The following is a 19,568-nucleotide window of genomic DNA, read 5'->3' as shown; positions in this document are numbered from 1 at the left end:
TGGGTCGAGTGATACCTCATTTGAAAGAGCTCACTTAGTAGAGTTGAATTCCGCAAACCGCATCTCAAAAGGTTTATCCAATCAGAAATGGCGGGTTGTTTTAGGTACACATTGTGAAGTACATTATGCGCTGCCATTTCTGACTGGATCGTCGTATTCTGATGCGGTAGGCGGCGTTTCACTCTACTAACCAATGTGTTTTCACTGACTTTTTTTAATTAGAAAATTATGTCATAAATTTATAACACAATAAATAAAACTAAAAAACATCGGTATTTATTGTGTTTTATTTATTGTGTTATAAATTTATGACATAATTTTCTAATTAAAAAAAGTCAGTGAAAACACATTGGTTAGTAGAGTGAAACGCCGCCTACTGCATCAGAATACGACGATCCAGTCAGAAATGGCAGCGCATAATGTACTTCACAATGTGTACCTAAAACAACCCGCCATTTCTGATTGGATAAACCTTTTGAGATGCGGTTTGCGGAATTCAACTCTACTAAGTGAGCTCTTTCAAATGAGGTATCACTCGACCCATGCTTCAATTTAAGATTTCCATGTTTTCCTCTGTGGGCCGTCCCCCCATGGTTGGCATGTCATGGTAATAGCAAGGGAAAATAGTTTACATAGCCATACGACACTGTGCAAAGTTTATAGATGTTATCTCCTATGGTTTTTAAAATATTAAGCCGTACCCATACTTTTCAAACACCCTACGTAATATAGCTTGTGGAAACAATAACTGTCCCAAAACCCCCAAACAACATTAAACTTGTTACAAATATTTGATATCTTCATTGGCCAGTTCAGTTTTGTACACTATTTTGTTTCAGTACAGCGGCCAATCAAACTTTAAAAATATTCACAACTCAGCTTTTTATGAATTTAGAGAAAAATCGTGATTTGGAATGCTCATACAATTAACTGAACTTTTTATCATAAACAATGTTTTTGTATCCCAAAAGATTTCCAATATATTGAGTACATGTAAATCCTATAAGAATAAATTAATAACATTTCAGTTAGCATAAAATATACCTACTTCTCCCGACTAGACAGAAATACTAATTTTACTATTATGTGTTTACTTATGTATGAACAAATCATTCATTGAAATGGTTAAAGTTTGAACAATGATAAAATATTTACTTTGACCACTTTTATGAAAACTTTTATTTCAAAAGAGAGAGATATGAGATAACAACATCTGCTTTGTAAATGAAATGTATAAACTTATTAAAATCAATGTATGGATCGGACTCTAAGATACAATATAATAAATGATCAAGCAAGATAAAAACACCTCTGCCGAAAGGAATTAAAATGATCTTTTAATATTATAGGCATATATTATTTTGTATGATTTATACCTCATCTTATAGCCTACCTTGATTATAAGTACAAGGCTATTGTAAAAATATTTCTTTAATAACGTAAAAAATCATACCATCGTTAGAACGTATAAAATATTTAAAATTGTATGTCAAGGCCCAACGGGTAAATAAATATTAAACTGTGATTATATTGTTTATTGCAACAAAATTGTAGTTACTACAAGTTTACAGACAATTTATGTGCTTGGTTACTTATACCATAAATGTGATTGATTAAATTCAGTAAAAGTACTTACGATACTTATTTGTATCTTTTTATCATATCACTAATACTACACATATCATTGTTCTCTAGATATAAAATTTACTTAGAGCATTACTCTGTATACTATTCTTACATGAAATGCTTGAATTATAGCAATAAAAACGTGCATTTCATAAATGTGTAAATATGTGTTAAATTATAAATATTTGATCAATTTTACTTCAAATGGATTAACTTTTTCATGTCATCAATCCATATCTCCAAAATATTTTTGAACGATTCCCATTTATTTTTTGTCACAAATAATCGATACAATAGTTTATTTTCATCAGTAAACTTATGCAAGAGCGATGTAGGAATCGCGATACAATTGTCCTTGTATGGATCAGCAGTGGGACTGAGATTTAATTTTAAGCTTGCAGTATACCTTTCTTTATTGAGTTTCAGCAACACGTGTGAGAAATATATGGAATCGGTTTTACCATTTGGTACATGATGAACAACAGCTGTTAGTTTGTCATTCTGAAGATCATTTTTCATCTCCCCCCAGAAAAATTCCCCTTTTACCAAGATTGGAAAGAATACTGAACATTCTTCTCTGTGGTTGAACTGCTCTCCCCATTGCTTCTGCGTTTGCTTCACTGGCAGTAATTGGTGGTGTACAATCTGCAGGTGTGCCACGATACCACGGCCAGGGCCTTTCCAATTACAATGTTTACATTCTGTCGGTTTGTACCCACAGAGCCGTTCATGGTTGTCATTGGTTTTTTACAAAATAAGTGCAGTCTGGGTATCTGTAAATACATACACACTTCTGTTTATATTATAATAAAATAGCGGAGTATTTTAATAGGGCACTTTATAAATTGTAGTTTGAATGAAGAATAAATATTAGTTCTAATCTGCAAGGTGCATGATGTAATACATACACTATCAGCCCAATATGAGCATGGTGGGTCAGGATAATTACACTTTTTAAATGAACATGCACTGCTGGGGCTGGAAGTGTTGTATAGCAATACCTATACAATACTTTACCTATACCGGAGGGGTTTGACTGTTACAGAGCCGACAGACAACGGAACAAGAACGATATTGCCTTTAATAGCAAAACAAGTGGCTTTGGGGACGTTTACGGTATTGCCTTAGACTTTGTAATTTTTAACAAACACTTTAATGTACTAGCTCTATACAGGACTTTTGACAGTGATACGGACATGTTCTTGGGTGGGGTGCATAACTACTATAACAGTGCGGAAAAAATAAAATGTGTACATTACTAGGAGACAAAAATTCGGACTAAAAATTACGTTAACACTGACGCATACAAAAACTAGGCCTACTGTATTGAAGCGGGACTTGTTCAATGTATTGATAAACCTACCAGTGACTGAAAAAGAGTCACTCCAGCATCGAACATGTTTTTTTTACGATACATTGACATGACGAAGGCGAAAACCGCCATTTTACAGACGACTTTACGGACCAATACAGAACTACCTTCACGATAACAGCACTACCACGAACACTGACACTAAACTCCCCCCCCCCTCGCGCATACATAGACCCTGCGCTACTCACTAACAACCTCGCCGGATCCAACTGGGAAGCTGTGATGAATTGTCCGGAAGTAAATAATTGTGCTAATATCTTATGAGAAGATATACAAAACTGAATTGAAAGTAAAAGAATAGTAACAAATTACCAGATGAGAAGAAAAAAAATTAAAACCATGGATCACATCTTTATTCATCCGAGCAATACGGAAAAGGGATAAATTGAGTAAAGTGGTAAAAACGCAACCATTTAACCCAATTGTAAGAAAAAATTTGATCAAACATACGAAAAGGTCAACTTGATCAAACATTACAGATCAAAGATTGATCAATCAAGAATAAATCCTTTGGGGAATTATTAAGGAATTGGCATGGGGGGGAGGAAAATAAAGATGTTTTATAATTCAAAAATATTATCCAAATATTAATGCCAACAACGATTCTTTTAAAAATATTGCAGATGAATTAAATAAAATGAATGTAGGCGAAAATATTAGCAAACAACATTAACTCAGGCGGAGACCCAGTTGTGGCTGACGAAGATTACCGACAAAACAGTCGTTTCACACTGCACACAGAGGAACACATCTTACGTCATGTTTCCGGTCTGTGGTGGGGGGGAGAGGCTCTGTTCCCGGTTGCGATGGCATTTCCGCTGAAGTACTTAAATTGAATATTAACATTCTTTGCGAACCTATACAACACCTAATTAATTTTAGCTTTAGATTTCCAAAATAATTTTAAGATAGCTAAAATTATAGCAATTTGTAAATCCGATGAATATTATGAAAAAAGTAATTTCCGACCGATGTCTTAGTTAAGTGTAATGTGTAAAATACTGGAAAAAAGTAATGAAACAACGGATGGCCGAATATCTTGTGGCTCATGGTATCATGTCGAATGATCAATATGGGTTTCGGTCAGACATTTCAGACGCTCTATTTGATGTCTGCAGAGAAATAAATGCAAGTCAAGAGCGGCCAATATTAATTTTTTTTAGATCTAAAAAGGCATTTAATTCTGTAAACAGGATAAGCTCGAGGCTGTGGGTGTTCGGGGAGGAGCTCTTTCCTGGTTCCAGTACTACCTCACTGATAAGCGACAGATAAAATCGGTCTGTGGTGTCAAAAGTGATCAAATGCCCATTAATTGCGGAATGATCCAAGGGAGCAACTTGGGCCTATATTATCTTTAATATATATCAATAATATAAGTAAGTTGAATATAACAAGTAAATTAGTTCTCTTTGCCGTGTTCTTCTTATTTTAACGAGAGGGAAACCCTGAAATGAAGTAAGCCTAAATGCTCTACGCAATTGGACGATTGTAAATGGCTTGATCAAAATATTTTAACATTAAATATTTAAAAAACAAAATTTATGCCTTTATCATTAACTACACAATTATGAAATCTTAGATTTGATCATTCACTCTTGTGGAAATTATATCAACATAACTCTAATTGTGAAAATATACAGCGTGTTAGCAGTTACAAATATATTTGACAATCGTATGAAATGGACGGAACATGTTGAGTAATTGAAATATAGACTGAGACAATATGTTTGTGCTTTTAAAGAGTTAATTAGTATTCTGAACAAAAATGAAATAAGGGTAGCTTATTTTGCATATTTACAGCCTATAATGTATTTTGGTATTATTTGGCGGGCAAATAAAACTGTAATTAATAAACTTAGTCTAATTCAAAATCAAAACTAAAACTGGCTTTTAGGAAAAGTAAGCGTTACCCAACAGTCACCCTATTCCAAAAGACAAGGAGTATTACTGTCCGGCAAATTTTCATTAAAACTTAATTAATACATATGTACAATAATTTTACAGAAATGTTTATTTCACTTACTCATAATTACAGCACTAGATACTCTAGAAACGTAGGAAACTAACTTACTAACTCCAATCTTATTAAATCGTTTTGAACTACTAATTGCTGTTACATTTCTCAACTGCTCGACAGAAATTTATGTTTGAATTATGAAGGCGTAGAACTTTTTCAAACACCGGCATTGTAGACTTTAAAAGGAAAGTATCACAACCAGTGGCGTAGCGAAGGGGGGTGGGGTCCAGGGGGTCTGGACCCCCCCCTCCCGAAATTTTAAGACATATTAAAAAATAAAGCATGGAGCAGGAGAAAAAAGGAGAGTTATCATTACTCTTGTCTACAAATATCCAATTGATTGAAGTGACCGTTGTTAAAAATATAATTGACCTTTCGTTTAAATAATAAGGTATCAAACGATACTTTTGGGCTCGGCCTATTGGATAGTTTAGTGTAATCACGGTATTTCTATAGGGCGCGGTCACGTGACGTCGCAAAGTAACCTGAACTGTAACACGGCGAACAGTTTAAATTAGCGACCACTTCGTTCACATTCGTCTTGGGGATGTAAAATGACTGCTTAGAATTAAGTTACGACGTTGATTTTAGGTGTCATTAAACTGTAAACGTGTATATAATTATCGAAAAAATATAAAAAATCACTTTCGGTCGGAAAATACACTTGAAAAACTTCTGATTAGAACTTCAACTAATTTGGACTTCAGTGATTGAGGTAAACGTGGTGTTTTCGATTGAGTTAGGACGACGATTTTTGTTATCATTTAACTGTACACTGTACCTATATAATTATCGAGAAAAAAATCACTTCCGATCGGTAAATACCGAAGAAAAGCTCTCTACAGATTCAAGTTTTGACGATTTTGGATTTCACTGGTTGAGGATTTCACTCAACCACTCATGGTTGAGGTAAAAGTGGTACTTAGAATTATGTTAGGACGGTGATTAGGCATTAATTCAACGCCGACTAATACATATATAATTATCGAGAAAAAAAAGAATTAAATCACTTACGGTCGGAAAATACCGAGGAAAAGCTCTATTGATTCAGATTTTGACGATTTTGGATTTCACTGGTTGAGTCGTTGAGATAAAAGTGGTACTTAGAATTATGCTAGAACATTGATTTTAGGTATCAATTGAACGCCGGGGTCTTTTTCGTTTAAGGGCCAGCACCTTACAAACATACTATACCTGACTGACAGTGCATTTAGTCGTCTTTTTAGTGTTATTAGTTCGTAGGGCAGTAGTCCAGGTACTACTTCTAGTATAAACTCGTCTTATCTTATCAGTAATAAACGCGCGCCGCTTATCTTTTGCCTGTAATGAAACCTGCGTCAGTTCTGTCTGAGTTTTGTGTGTGTAAGCATGGTGAGTTGATCTGGGCTTGGACATTGCAAGCTCGAGTTAATTTTTTTTCTAAAAGAGCAAGCAGCGCAAAGCGCTGCGCAGCGGGCAAGCATCGCGTGATCTGAGTTTTGAATAGGCAAGCTAGGGTCTTTTGTGCTGGCCCTTAAACGAAAAAGACCCGAACGCCGACTAATAACTATATAATTATAGAAGAAAAATTGAAAAAATCACTTCCGGTCGGATAATACACCGGAAAACTCTACTGATAAGAAGTTCCGACTACTTTGGATTTCACTGACTGAGGTATTATTTAATTTTCCTTACTATATTCCGATCGGAAGTGATTATTTTTGGTTTTTTCTCTCGATTATTATACACTGAGGTGCAAAAAAAGTGGGACGCACTGTTTTTCTTAAATGCCTTTACCTTAAATCAACTTGTTGGGCATGAATCGTGTTTACGTAAATAAATATAGTGTATGAGTTCCAGTTCTAAGTGAAAACCGCTCTATAAAAATTTGACAAACCTGTTCATTAGTCTCATTCTGCATGTCTGTTATTGTAATAATGTACTTGTCTATTCTTATCAAGCCAAATCTTGGCCTTTGTACATCACTGTTGGCCACCATATCCTCATTCCTGTTTCTCATTGTAACTAATACAGTTGTAGTTGTTAAGTTGCAGTTAATTTTTTACTTTTAAAATGCCTCTTTCACCAGTGAATGCGGCTAGAGTGGTGGCATTAGCTGAAAATGGCAATAGCGTGCGTCAGGTGGCTGAGATAACAGGATTTTCACGTTCAAGCATAAATAGAGCTGTTATTCGATTCAGGTTAACTGGTAGTTATGGTAAAAGGCTCGGATGCGGTCGTAGTCGAGCAACTAGTGCTAGGGATCATTGGTTTATTGTTTCATTGAGTCTACGAAATCGGTTTTCAACTTCTGTTGAACTGGCAAATGAACTTCGGAGGGTTCGGGAAGTGAATATTAGCAGATTGACTGTAAGGAGAAGGTTGCAGGAAAGACAATTAAATGCTTGTCGGCCTGCCACTGGCCCAAGACTGACCGCACGTCATCGGCAAGCTCGTTTGCGATTTGCAAGAAACCACTTAAACTGGACTATTGACCAGTGGAGTCGAGTATTATTCTCTAACGAGTCCAGATTCTCTCTCAGATCACCTGATGGTCAGCAAAGGGTGTGGAGAAGGCGAGGTGAGCGATATGCGCAATGTAACATATCACTCAGAGACAGTTTCAATGGTGGCTCTATCATGGTGTGGGGCGGAATATCAAGGGAAGCTCGAACGGACTTAGTTGTTTTTGATAGAGGAACTTTAAATGGTCAGAGGTATGTCGAAGAGGTTTTAGCAGAACATGTTACAGTTTATGCAGGATTTGATGGGCCAGATTTCGTTTTCATGCATGACAATGCTTGACCCCATACCGTTAGAGTGGTGCAAGACTACATTCAGGATGTGCAAATTAGTACGATGGAGTGGCCAGCACGTAGCCCAGATCTAAATCCAATAGAAAATATCTGGGACCAGATTGGTAGAGCAATTAGAAGTCAACGTGGCGAGCTGCTAACTTTGGATCAACTTCGACAGGCTGTACATGCAGAATGGAACAGTATTGGTCAACATAACATACAGAACGTGATTGACAGCATGCCTAGGCGGCTGGAAGCTGTCATCAGATCTCGGGGAGGAAATACGAGGTACTGAACTTTCTGAAATGGAAAACATAAAACCCACCAAGTGTTTTAAAAGAACTCCTTGAAAAGAACACTATTACTCAATTGTGTGGATTTTTGTTGGATATGAAAACATTATTTTTCTTTTTTTTTAACATAATACATTTTAAGTAACTGATTTGATTTTTTGTGTTTTAGGTTATTTCTTGAGAGTAATATTGTGTTCAAGTTGGTTTTTAAACTAAGAAAATAAAAAAGATATTAAACAAAAATAGAGTGTCCCACTTTTTTTGCACCTCAGTGTATATTTATTAATTGGCGTTGAATTAATGCCTAAAATCAATGTCCTAACATAATTATAAGTACTACTTTTACCTCAACCAGTGAAATCCAAAATCGTCAAAACTTGAATCAGTAGAAAGCTTTTCTTTGGTATTTACCGACCGGAAGTGATTTTTTTCTCGATAATTATATAGGTAGTCGAGTACAGTTTAATGATAACAAAAAAATCGTCGTCCTAACTCAATCAAAAATACCACGTTTACCTCAATAACCGAAGTCCTAATCCAAGTAGTTGAAGTTCTAATCATTAGAGTTTTTCAGGTGTGTTTATTTCCGACCGAAAGTGATTTTTTGATATTTTCCGATAATTATATACTCGTCTACTGTGTAACAATACAAAAAATCGTCATTATAACTCATTCATAAATACCCCAATCAGTGAAATCCAAAGTAGCCGAACTTCTAATCAGTAGAGTTTTTCTGGTGCATTTTCCGACCGTTAGTTTGATCTGTACTCGAGCAACGCTCGAAAATTGCCCTCCTTTTCTAAAGGGTTTTCGGCCGTCAGTGGCCCAATGTCCCCGAAGGGGTATTTCATTTTCTCCACAGAATATAGTTGTGTCAATTATACGTTTGAGTGAAGCTCTGTTTTGTTCTTTTTCTTTCTTATCCAGTGAATCCAACATCACTTTGGTGCCTTCTACTCGGCCAGAATCGAACTTCGTAAAGTTTCTGTAGCTATACAAGAAAATTTGTGGTACCAGAGTTCCTGTGAGAGGACCCCCCCCCCCGAACGAAATTTCTGGCTACGCTACTGATCACAAGGGCTTATCAGTGTCAGTGAAGAGGAAGTCAAGGAAGGCCCTTATTGTGACTGGGACAGCAGGCGGCGGACCTAAACTTGCTCCCCTCACTTACCCCCCAGTCATCACGGCATGCATTGCACACATCCTGCTGCTCCTAGATGATAATAACTTTATCCAACTGATATTGCTTTTCAATTATTGATCTTGATACATTATTTATTTAGATTATTTTTTAGCTCAAAGAGCTTGTCATTATTAACAGAAAGATCGTCTGGACTAAAACAGTTGACATTAAAACTTTATTGTTCTTTTTATTTACTTGTTTCTACAATTTCTAAATATAATGTAATACAATTAATTTGGTTTCTTCTAAAATCCATTTCCAAATATGGGCACCATATGTGGTTCAGGACTACGCACAGGCTTACTTGCCCATGTAGACCCTAATTTCTCTAAACGAACTGTATCCAGTACATATATGTATATGTGTATTGGCATCAAGAAGTTTCAAAATTATGACAATAAAGAATACACAAAATTATTACTAAGAAGATATGAACAAGCAAACATAATGGCTCTTCAATCAAAATCACCAGTTGGATTAAATTTGAGACACAGCTAATTTAAATTTATTATTCAAACTTTTTATCTATCTCTGTGTTTAGGAAAGGTTACATGTTTAATTTTCTTCTTTGATACCATATGTTTTGTTTTGTTGTTTCCAATGTTTTTATAACCTTCATTTTTATATTTGTTTATATTTTATTGTATACATGCTTTTGATAATGTTACTGAAAAGTAACGAAATATTAAGCTTTTCAAGTTGAAGAAACATGTTTTGTTTTCTTTTATACCTATATATATATATATATATATATATATATATATATATACATTTAATTGTATAAATGGCGATAGCCTTATTTAATTTCAATAATACAACTACTATATATATATATATATATATATATATATATACCGTAGTTATTTTTTTAATTTTGTTTTTATATATCACCTTTCTTATGTTTTAAAAATGTAATATAAGATACACATGTATTTTAATTTGTATTATTGGTAAATAAATATTAACTCATTCACTCACCTTAAAGTACACATGCTCTCAGCACCATGTGAGCATGGTGGGGCAGGATAATTACACCAATGTAAACATCATTAGTGTTTCTCTTCAAATGGGATTGAGAGTGTTATCATTGAGTATTTTAGCTGGTCCAGTATTGCTATATAATATTTCACCCCCAGACTATGTTACTCTAAAGTAAATGTAAACATCAATAGCGTTTCTCTTCAAGTGGGACTGAAAGTGTTATCATTGTGTATTTTAGCTAGTCCAGTATTGCTATATAATATTTCACCCCCAGACTATGTTACTGTACTCTAAAGTAAATGTAAACACCATTAGCGTTACTCTTCTTGTAAAGCTGTTAAATACATAATTTAAAACACGTTTTTAATCACTGATATATATTTTTTAGAAATATAACAAATTAATTTAAATTACTGTATAATAAATTCCAAGATATAATAGATGTTGTTTTACACCTTCATTCTGACAGCATTACACCCTTGCTGTAAACAAAAGTTAGTAAATGGTTACAAAGAAATATGAAACGTAGGTAGGTCGATTGTGAATAATTAGTTGTTTACCTCACTGAAATAGTATACATATTGAGAAGTATCTAGAGCCTCCTAGTGAGTGGTAGCGGAATTTGCCCCACCCTCTGGTTTTAATTCCGGATTCACATGTGTCATGGTCAACATAATATTTTAAATCTTAAATAATGGAATTACAATAGATGTGTAAGTATTACTTTTAACCTCTCTCACACTTTCTAAAGACTTATAAATCATGTAAGTTAAAATAATTGCATTTACTATGTGTATCTAGGTATTATGGAAAATAAAATGTAGAAACTCTATATATAAATCTATAAATCTCTTTATATAATTCACAGATAACATGTAGTAAAATTTTAAATTAATTTAGTGATAGTGTATATGTAGGGTTGGAGTTCTGTATGAAAATTATTTACATGTTCACATCATTAATAGGTCAACAATCAGTTCCAATGTCTAGTACAGCATTTATCTTGGTTTTATTTGTTCTATTCTCTACTTTTTGGGTCACCCATATTTTCAGGTGAAGATACAATGAGATAAACAATGTATGGTATCAATAACTTTTTGTTACAATAAACTACACTTTGTAACCGTTTTTGTACAACATTATTAACTATTAGATTTATTAGACTATTATCAAGGAAACTTAGAGACCTACACTTAACGGGAAATGAAAATTATAAGGATTCTGACTTTATTTGAATACTTAATTGAGAAAGCTTTACATCCATTGACATTCAGCAGGGTTCCTAATATGCACCCCATCCCAAACCCTCCTGAGTACATTTAAATCGATTGAGCTGTTCCGAGACGATTCCATTTCATTCCATACTTCAAGCACTTATTATTTTGTTATTATTTTTGGTTATAAAAATAAGGAGAAATCTTGTTTAAAGATTTCATTAATTTGTATCCAAACCCATTTTAGTTTTTCTCTTATAGAGTATACTTTTGAATACCAAAGCAATCAAGGACAAAAACATAGAACATTTTTTTCTGAATAACCAAAACAATTTGGAAAAACTATAAAGTGTTTGGATGTGTATTGATCATATATATTTTTTAAATGAGGGATTTATTATGGGACAAGAATCAAGCTGGCTGTCAGCACAGCCAGCTTATAAAGATACTCCATTGTAATGCTACAATAAACACTGACCTGCAAGGGTGGGGGAGAGACTGGATAACTTGGTGGATGAAACCTGTTGGCCGAACATTGCTGAACGGGTTACGACAGGTTGGACAAATCTCCAAGTCCTGTTGACACTCCACACAAATAGGATGACCATTTACACACTGCACTGTGTCAGAATGTAGAGTATTCAGGCAAATGGGGCATGTAGCTATCTCCAACAACCACTTCATGGATTTGCGTAAGTCTTTAGGCTTCAATGTTTCCTTCAAGAGAGAAAAATACATGTGTTTTGATATAGATATTCTTAGCAAAAATTAAACAGATTTTATTTAAATAGTTTTTCCAAGAGCTATGTACACTTTACCCCATTGTCAAATGAAGTATGACTCGCGTGTTATGATTCAGGGAGCATATTTCCTCAAAGGTTCCTAGTAGAGCCTAGAAAATATAAACTAAGTCGGTAAATATTATATATTTTGTAAACTTATAATTCATATGTATATATATTATATTATATGTATGTATGTATTTACATGACACAGCATACAATACAGCTGAAATGGTCCAAGAGTAAAACATTTTTTAAAGAATTTCCGAACCTGAAGGCCTTTTAAATGTTTCAATATGAGCAAAGTGTAAGCCATTGAAGAGAGGAGTAATCAAATTTCCTATCAATAAAATCTTTGCTTAACATCACAGCATAGTAAACCTATTATAACTAACCAAACGAAGCATATCAACCATTAACTGTCAATTAGCTGTTTGATACGAATAAACACACATTTAACTTCTTAATTTTTACAATAGCACATTTTTTGGTAGTTACAAAACTAGATTGTCAAAAACATTCTGGTGTAACAGGAATATTGTTGCAAAGATTTGGCTGTTTTTCAATCTTAACAATTGGTATCCTGGGGTGTGCAATCACCCCTGTTTTCAAGACTGAAAGATTCGTTATTTGAATGTCTTTTAATACATTTTTATGACAAGTGCTGCGCACATATTTAATTGTTTGTCTTGAGGAGAAGAAAAACTGGGAACTGTAGTAGCGGTTTTGATTCCCTGCCTTTATGAGGTTATTCTCTTGTGTCCTTTTTGAGATATATGTTAATGGTTCTTTTTTTATTTTCTAGGTAATGAATGTATCTTAGACCTTGTTCACAGAAAGGCATTGCCTTACATTTTCCATCAAAGATACCACAACATTTTAATAATATAAGCTCAAGATAAGTAAAGAATTGAAAAAAAACCCTTTGGCCATTGCAAGTTCTTTCTTGTCAAGAATAAAACAATTTTTCATGTTCTTGTCGTCTAAATACCCATCCATATTGAAATGATTTTTTGAAGTCACACACAACTGATACTCTGGGATGTATCCAAATCAGGTGAATCTTCTATGTGAGAAGAGACTTTAAATATGACATTTTAAAATCTGATTAAATTTATCATATATGAGAATACCAAAATAATCCTTATTTATAATATTATAAATGCGAAATGGGGTGTGTTACGCTTTCATGTGTAAACTATTCAACCAATGTACTGAAATGTAACATGGACATTGTTAGGATCCCTTGTTAACGTATAGGCTTATTCTTATTTGGAAAATCCAGGTTATGCCCCACTAGTTTTTAAGTTACAAAAAATCCCATCTTGGTCAGTAAAGTGGCATTACAGCAAACAAATATTATTAATTGAATATGTAACAACTGTTCTGTGTGAACATTGTGTTACAACAGCACAACCATATGTTAATTAATCTAACTACTATTTTCAATTTGTTTATATTTATAGTTTTGAAAGAATAGACTAAGCTTAATAGTAACACTTCTTATTTCACCCTTGAACTGCAACTGCTCTTGACCATAGAATAAGAAAATATCTAGATAAGAAAATTACAAGTTTTAGTAAAAATATACTGATATACTGCAACTGTACATTTTTACAAACATTAAGTATGCAGTTCTTGGTCAGTACTGTAATACAGATATAAAAGAAAAAACTACTAACTTATACTACAAATTTAAAGACTGTTATATAACCTATCTTAGTTTTATTTAGACAGAAGTATACACACACACACAAGCATGTGCACTCATATGCTCCTATGTACGTGCCCACACACAGACACACACAAAATATTTCTTGATTGGGAAACAAGGCAGAATCGACTATGAAACAAAAATATACTAAGACCAGAGTTAATTACAGTGTCCTTAAATATACACTTTTTACATCTTTTTTATTGTGCCAACAATGTAACACAACATTGGTGTGAGAAATATAATTCACTCAAATCATAAGTGCCCCTATGCCGCAAGTAACTGCTAATAGAAAGTAAATTATTAATATTAGTATTTCATACAGTATTTAGAATTAAAGAAAGGTTGGTGTCTGGATGTTGAAACACCCCAATAAAACCGGTGAAATTGTAGACGTAGATTACATCTTTTGTTAAGGAAGAAATAAATATCAATATAGTTATTTTTTATTCAAGTATATTACTTGTAGGCTTTACTTTTCACGTACTAAATGATTGCATCCAGTTTAGTATTTATAGTCCATATTATTATTGGTTATGGAAGATTTATTTAATCAATCTGTTATTGCTATGTCTAAGTTAGAACTCCATTGCTTGTTATTGTTATTGTTTACTATTATACTGTATTGTTATTATTGTAGTTAGTTTTATTGCTGTTACTGACTAACACACTATACTGTGATTATTATTGTTTTTACTTGGTACTGGAATTTTATTATACTGATACTAACAGTTACCCGTGTCTTCGTTTACTTTCAGCTCTTTTAATTTACTTCCTATCATGATTTTTCAAGTTCCACAGTGATAGTTTGATTTTTTTCTCCCCTTAAGAAAATATATAACTTACGAATGACTGAAAAGTTACTGCGGTCCAAAAGAGTTAGATACAACCGATTAAATTTACTTTCGTTCTAATTTATTTACAGTTCCACAGTTGAATTTACGTTATTGCACTGACCAAGAAAATAAACACACATGTGGGTTTTGAAATCCAACTTAGATTTAAAAGTATTTATTTGCAGTCTACAATGTTTGTGGTGCTGAAAGTAATATTGATTTGACCCAGATCAAGAAAATATGTGCATATGTTAGCTTAAAAAGTCAACTTGAGTTAAGGGAGACAACCAGTTTCGATAAACTTTGCACATAAGGTTCAACATTCAAAACTTGTTTCATCAAACTGGGTTTTAGAACACTATTTAAATATAATTTTCAATGCATTAGACGGTCTATTCATCACTGGTGCAATCTAAAATAAAAATTATACAGTAACTTTGTCTTTGAAATCTGTATAACAGTACTGATCAATCGCTGTATAATTATTCTAAAATTTAAATGTAAACACACGTTTTTGTCACTTTGTGAACTTCAGCTGAAAGTATCAACAGCTGTTTAGGGTCAGTAAACTTTTGATTATTTGTTGTAAATATTATAGTAGGGGAGCCCACGGTGCTAAATCGGGATTTACTCGAGCGTCATAGAGACCTATTGGCTTGCGAAGCTTAGATGATTAAAAAAAATAATTTCATATAATATAAACCTTTTCATCGGTGGGGAAAGCGGCTATAAATTTTTAAAAATTGTGAAAAAAACTGTTGCATGGACTTACTCAAGCGCGTCAGATATCAATATCACCTATGTCCTGCGTGTTTTTAAAAACTTACGTATGTTAATCTGATCGTTTTCATGATGGGGGTGGTTATAAATAAGGGTTAAAAATTAAAAAAAAAATTTAATCGAGGGTGTCAGATTTTCTGAGGGGATGTTGAGTGAATGTAAAGAAAGCTCTTTTATAATAATCTGACGATTTAAAGGTGTCACAAACGCGCAACCATTAATAGAATGTGCAAAAAAAATCGCCATTTTGAAATACTCAAGCACGTCAGATTAAGTATATATATGGTTTATCTTTATGTCTTAGACGTACTGTCTCATAATCTGACGATTATCTAGAGGGATTTACCTAATCTGACAATGAAAAAAATTTTTGTTCAAATTTTTTAAAATCATTGAACTTAATTAAATTAAAAAGCTCAGGAGTTGGCATGCGAATAAAAAAAGTGTATGTTTTTAAGAAGAATAATTGTTTTTATTAGAAATTATTATAAAAAATTAAATTTTTTTTATATATTTTATTTTTAATCATCATCTTCGTCGGTAGAATCATCTTCTGGAATGTTGCTGGATTCTCCTGCTCTGTAAATTTTTAAACAATAATATAAGAAAGCTGATCATTACAGTATAACATGAAATTAAAATATTGGTAAAAAAATAGATTTGTTCATATCTTATAAAAATGGTATTAATAGTTTTGTTGATGCAAGAAACAATTAATGTTATTTGTTTAAAATAATGATGTGTACAACTAAAAATTTAGGTGAAAAATTTATTTAATAAAAATAACATCCCCAATTTCCGAAAGTTTTAAATTTTTTCAGCGGGCAGTTAAAAAATTTTTGAAATATTTCTTATATAAAATCACATTAACACTTACTTGTCTGTAGATGTACCAGCAGATTCAGCAGGAATTTGTGACTGAGAGCACACTCCAGTAACAGGAGCATGTGAATCAGAACCATGCTCAGAAACTTCCATTGCATTATCACATTCCACTACACTTTGCTGTTGTTGTAAAGAATGAAAGTTTACCGGTATTTTTATAGCTGTGAATAATTTATAGCACTGTACGTGATATACTTCATTTAACGAAGATTCTATCAAACGTTTAAGATCAACGTACGTTGTTCGGGATTTTCGGAGAACCGGTTTGCTCCGACGATAGTCTAAAATATTTACACATTTTTGTAATGTTTCTAATGTGAAATTAATTGTGTTCTGCAAAGTAGTTTCACCACAAAATACACACATTACCTTAGTTTCACTCATAGTAAATATCTAGAAATTTTAATTCACATAATTTATATTAAACTAACAAAATAAGTAAAAACGTTAGAAATATGTTGTAAACAATATCACGCCACGAACGAGTCTGTGTGATCAGCTGTCATGGCAACCAAAACCAGAGTGGGAACGGTGTAAGAGAGTAATAGATAGAGGAAGAGCGAGAGAGAAATAGAGACGCGGAGAGGGGAGTATAGGCATCATGTACCAGCACGTAAACTTCATTGATAATTTTTTGTTACTTCGGCTTGTAAAAATCGTCAGATTATGTATTTTTCATAATCCTTAAATGATTCTCTTCAAAATAAAAAAAATAGCCACGCTCGAGAATCTCAAGATGACGTTTTTTTTACAACTTTGCAACCCTTCCCCTTCTTTATGTCACTCTCAAATTGTCAGATTAGTGGAATGTACACGTTTTAGCATGTAACTAACTCACCTTACCTAATCTGAGGCGCTCTAGAATTTCAGATGATCAATTTTTTTTACTAATCTGATCCTTTATCCTTGCTGGACGGCCATATATATAGGGCTCATAGTTGGTAAAGGTTCTTAACTGGGTACAAGGTATCCTCCTATATACTAATCTGTCGCGCTTGAGTAAATCCCGAAACCCCCCCTTGGGCTCCCCTACTATTATAATTATTTTCAAGAATTATAAAACATTCATAGAATCTTTTCTATCTTTTCTTTTAAACCTTCCTTGGACTTAAAAATATTTCAAAACCAAAATTAGCCAAATCGGTTCAGCCGTTCTCGAGTTTTAGTGAGATTAACAAATGTTGTTTCATTTTTATTTACAGAGATTTTTTCGTTATAACTGCTATTGGATATTGGTTGTTGAGATAGCCATATTGCTTCAAATGTATTGTCTCTTCTTAATATTGTTATTTGAATATTAATTTTCATGTAGTATGTCTTGCTTGTGATGATTAAAAGTTGTAAATTGGCATGTAATTAAATAAATAACTTTTCTGTGGATGTTTCCACAGTATGTTTACCACTTCTCTTATATGTTCTGTTTATGTGTATGCATCAAAACACTTTTTAGTTTTTATAGATATTTTTATTGGTTATTTAGAAAAGTTCTTAAATTATTTTGTACTTTATTTGGAGCATTTTGATGCATTTAATTATATCTTTTAAACGAAACATCTCCCGTGAAACCTCTGTTACCAAAAAGACCATAAAAATATTTGAGATTTAATTTGTTCTTATAGGGTTTAACTCAAAGTTGTATCACTACAGCCAACTCTTAAATAATGGAAACTGTTTCTAAGCTATCCACCTAATAGTAAGCTCAATGTCATAACTTTAGGTAGATCTAGTTTACTGTAATGTTGTGCTTATAATAAAGTGCTAGCCCACATGGAACAGACATATACAGCAGTATAATTTACATTTTATTTAAAAATTTTAAATTTTACTTAGAAAATTTTAAATTTCACGTTTTACATTGAAAATATCTTTAAGTGTATTAATTTTAAGATACCAACTTATGTGTATATTCTTATTTATGAAATAGTTACACATTAAAGTTCGTGTTAATGCTTCAATTATGATTAACATTATAACTTACATTAACTTATATACTCACCATTATTGCATGAAGTATCAACAGCAGGCAAGACTTAAATTCCTGGGTATTCCAAACACAATAAAACCTGAAAAGGTTATAGTCAATTGTAAATCTGGAACATTATCAGGTTCACTATCGTGGATGTTTCCTGACTGATAATGGTTGAGTAACCTCGCTTGCTATACAGAGACTGCCATCCACTTTGTTAATGTTAACACTAACATGTCTTGATGGTGGGGGGGTGAGAAAAACTGATGCTGAGTGATGATGTGTGTCGGATTGTGATGACTAAAGATGTTAAAACTGAGGGAGAGGGGATGCACTGATGCCAGTTCTTGTTTGTCCAGATGTACAAGTTCAGCTAAATACATTATACAATGAGTCATTATTAATCTCAGCCATTATTTCAGTATGGACTGATTGTTCATTAATGACACTAGAAATATTTAAGACCAATTTTTTGTTGTAAAATTGTGCATAGTATTTGTTACTGTGTAAATAATAAGCTTTCTCTTGTATCTGCAACTGTTAGATATTAACATGGTGGGAGAACATTTTCAGGATCTTAGATGTAAAGTCTAATAATACATTTACACTTTCGCTAGCTGAGATGAACCTAATAAAAGTATAATCTCAAAAAACTACTTTAAAAGTTTTATGATAATTTCTTTGTAAAAAAAGTCAAATTACGAAGAAGAGTAATAGTTAAATATGTTTTTATTAAAATAAAAATATCATAATGATAATGTATGAAATAAACAAAATTATTAATTATTGCTAACAAAATATGGTGTGAGAAATTATACTTACAGTTTTGAGAAGGGGAACTTAAATATTAGTTAATAAAAATACCCTTTCTTGGATAACATATGATTGTTCAACTACTATAAATGTATTTAACATAGTTCTCTCAACATTTATCAGTATCTTTGTATATAGGTAAGCATCAATGCTGATGTGTATGTTCCTATACAAACACACAAAACGTGTGTAGACATAAATATATGTAATTGTTTTTCCAAACTATCAATTTTCTAATAATGGATTTCAACTCCAACAATTATTTTAAAACTCTTGTTCTATTTCTAAATCCACTAAATAGTATGATTTACACTTCTGTTTTCCAACCT

At 32.9% G+C, this 19,568-nt stretch overlaps 1 protein-coding gene across 1 annotated transcript; it reads right to left on the bottom strand.

Moving 5' to 3' along the window:
- Positions 1–1,520: 1,520 nt before the first annotated feature.
- On the bottom strand, positions 1,521–18,785 carry LOC124359311 (E3 ubiquitin-protein ligase sina-like). Its single transcript, XM_046811963.1, has 3 exons — positions 18,457–18,785; positions 11,942–12,180; positions 1,521–2,399 (listed from the first exon to the last, which is right to left on the bottom strand). Exons 1-3 carry the CDS (start codon positions 18,457–18,459, stop codon positions 2,363–2,365), a joined length of 279 nt encoding a protein of 92 aa, XP_046667919.1. The 5' UTR covers positions 18,460–18,785; the 3' UTR covers positions 1,521–2,362.
- Positions 18,786–19,568: the final 783 nt, after the last annotated feature.

Source organism: Homalodisca vitripennis, chromosome 4, assembly GCF_021130785.1.
Source record: "Homalodisca vitripennis isolate AUS2020 chromosome 4, UT_GWSS_2.1, whole genome shotgun sequence".
Lineage (NCBI taxonomy): Eukaryota > Metazoa > Arthropoda > Insecta > Hemiptera > Cicadellidae > Homalodisca > Homalodisca vitripennis.
Note: the sequence above shows the minus strand (reverse complement) of the source record. Positions and strands in the feature narration are given on the sequence as shown.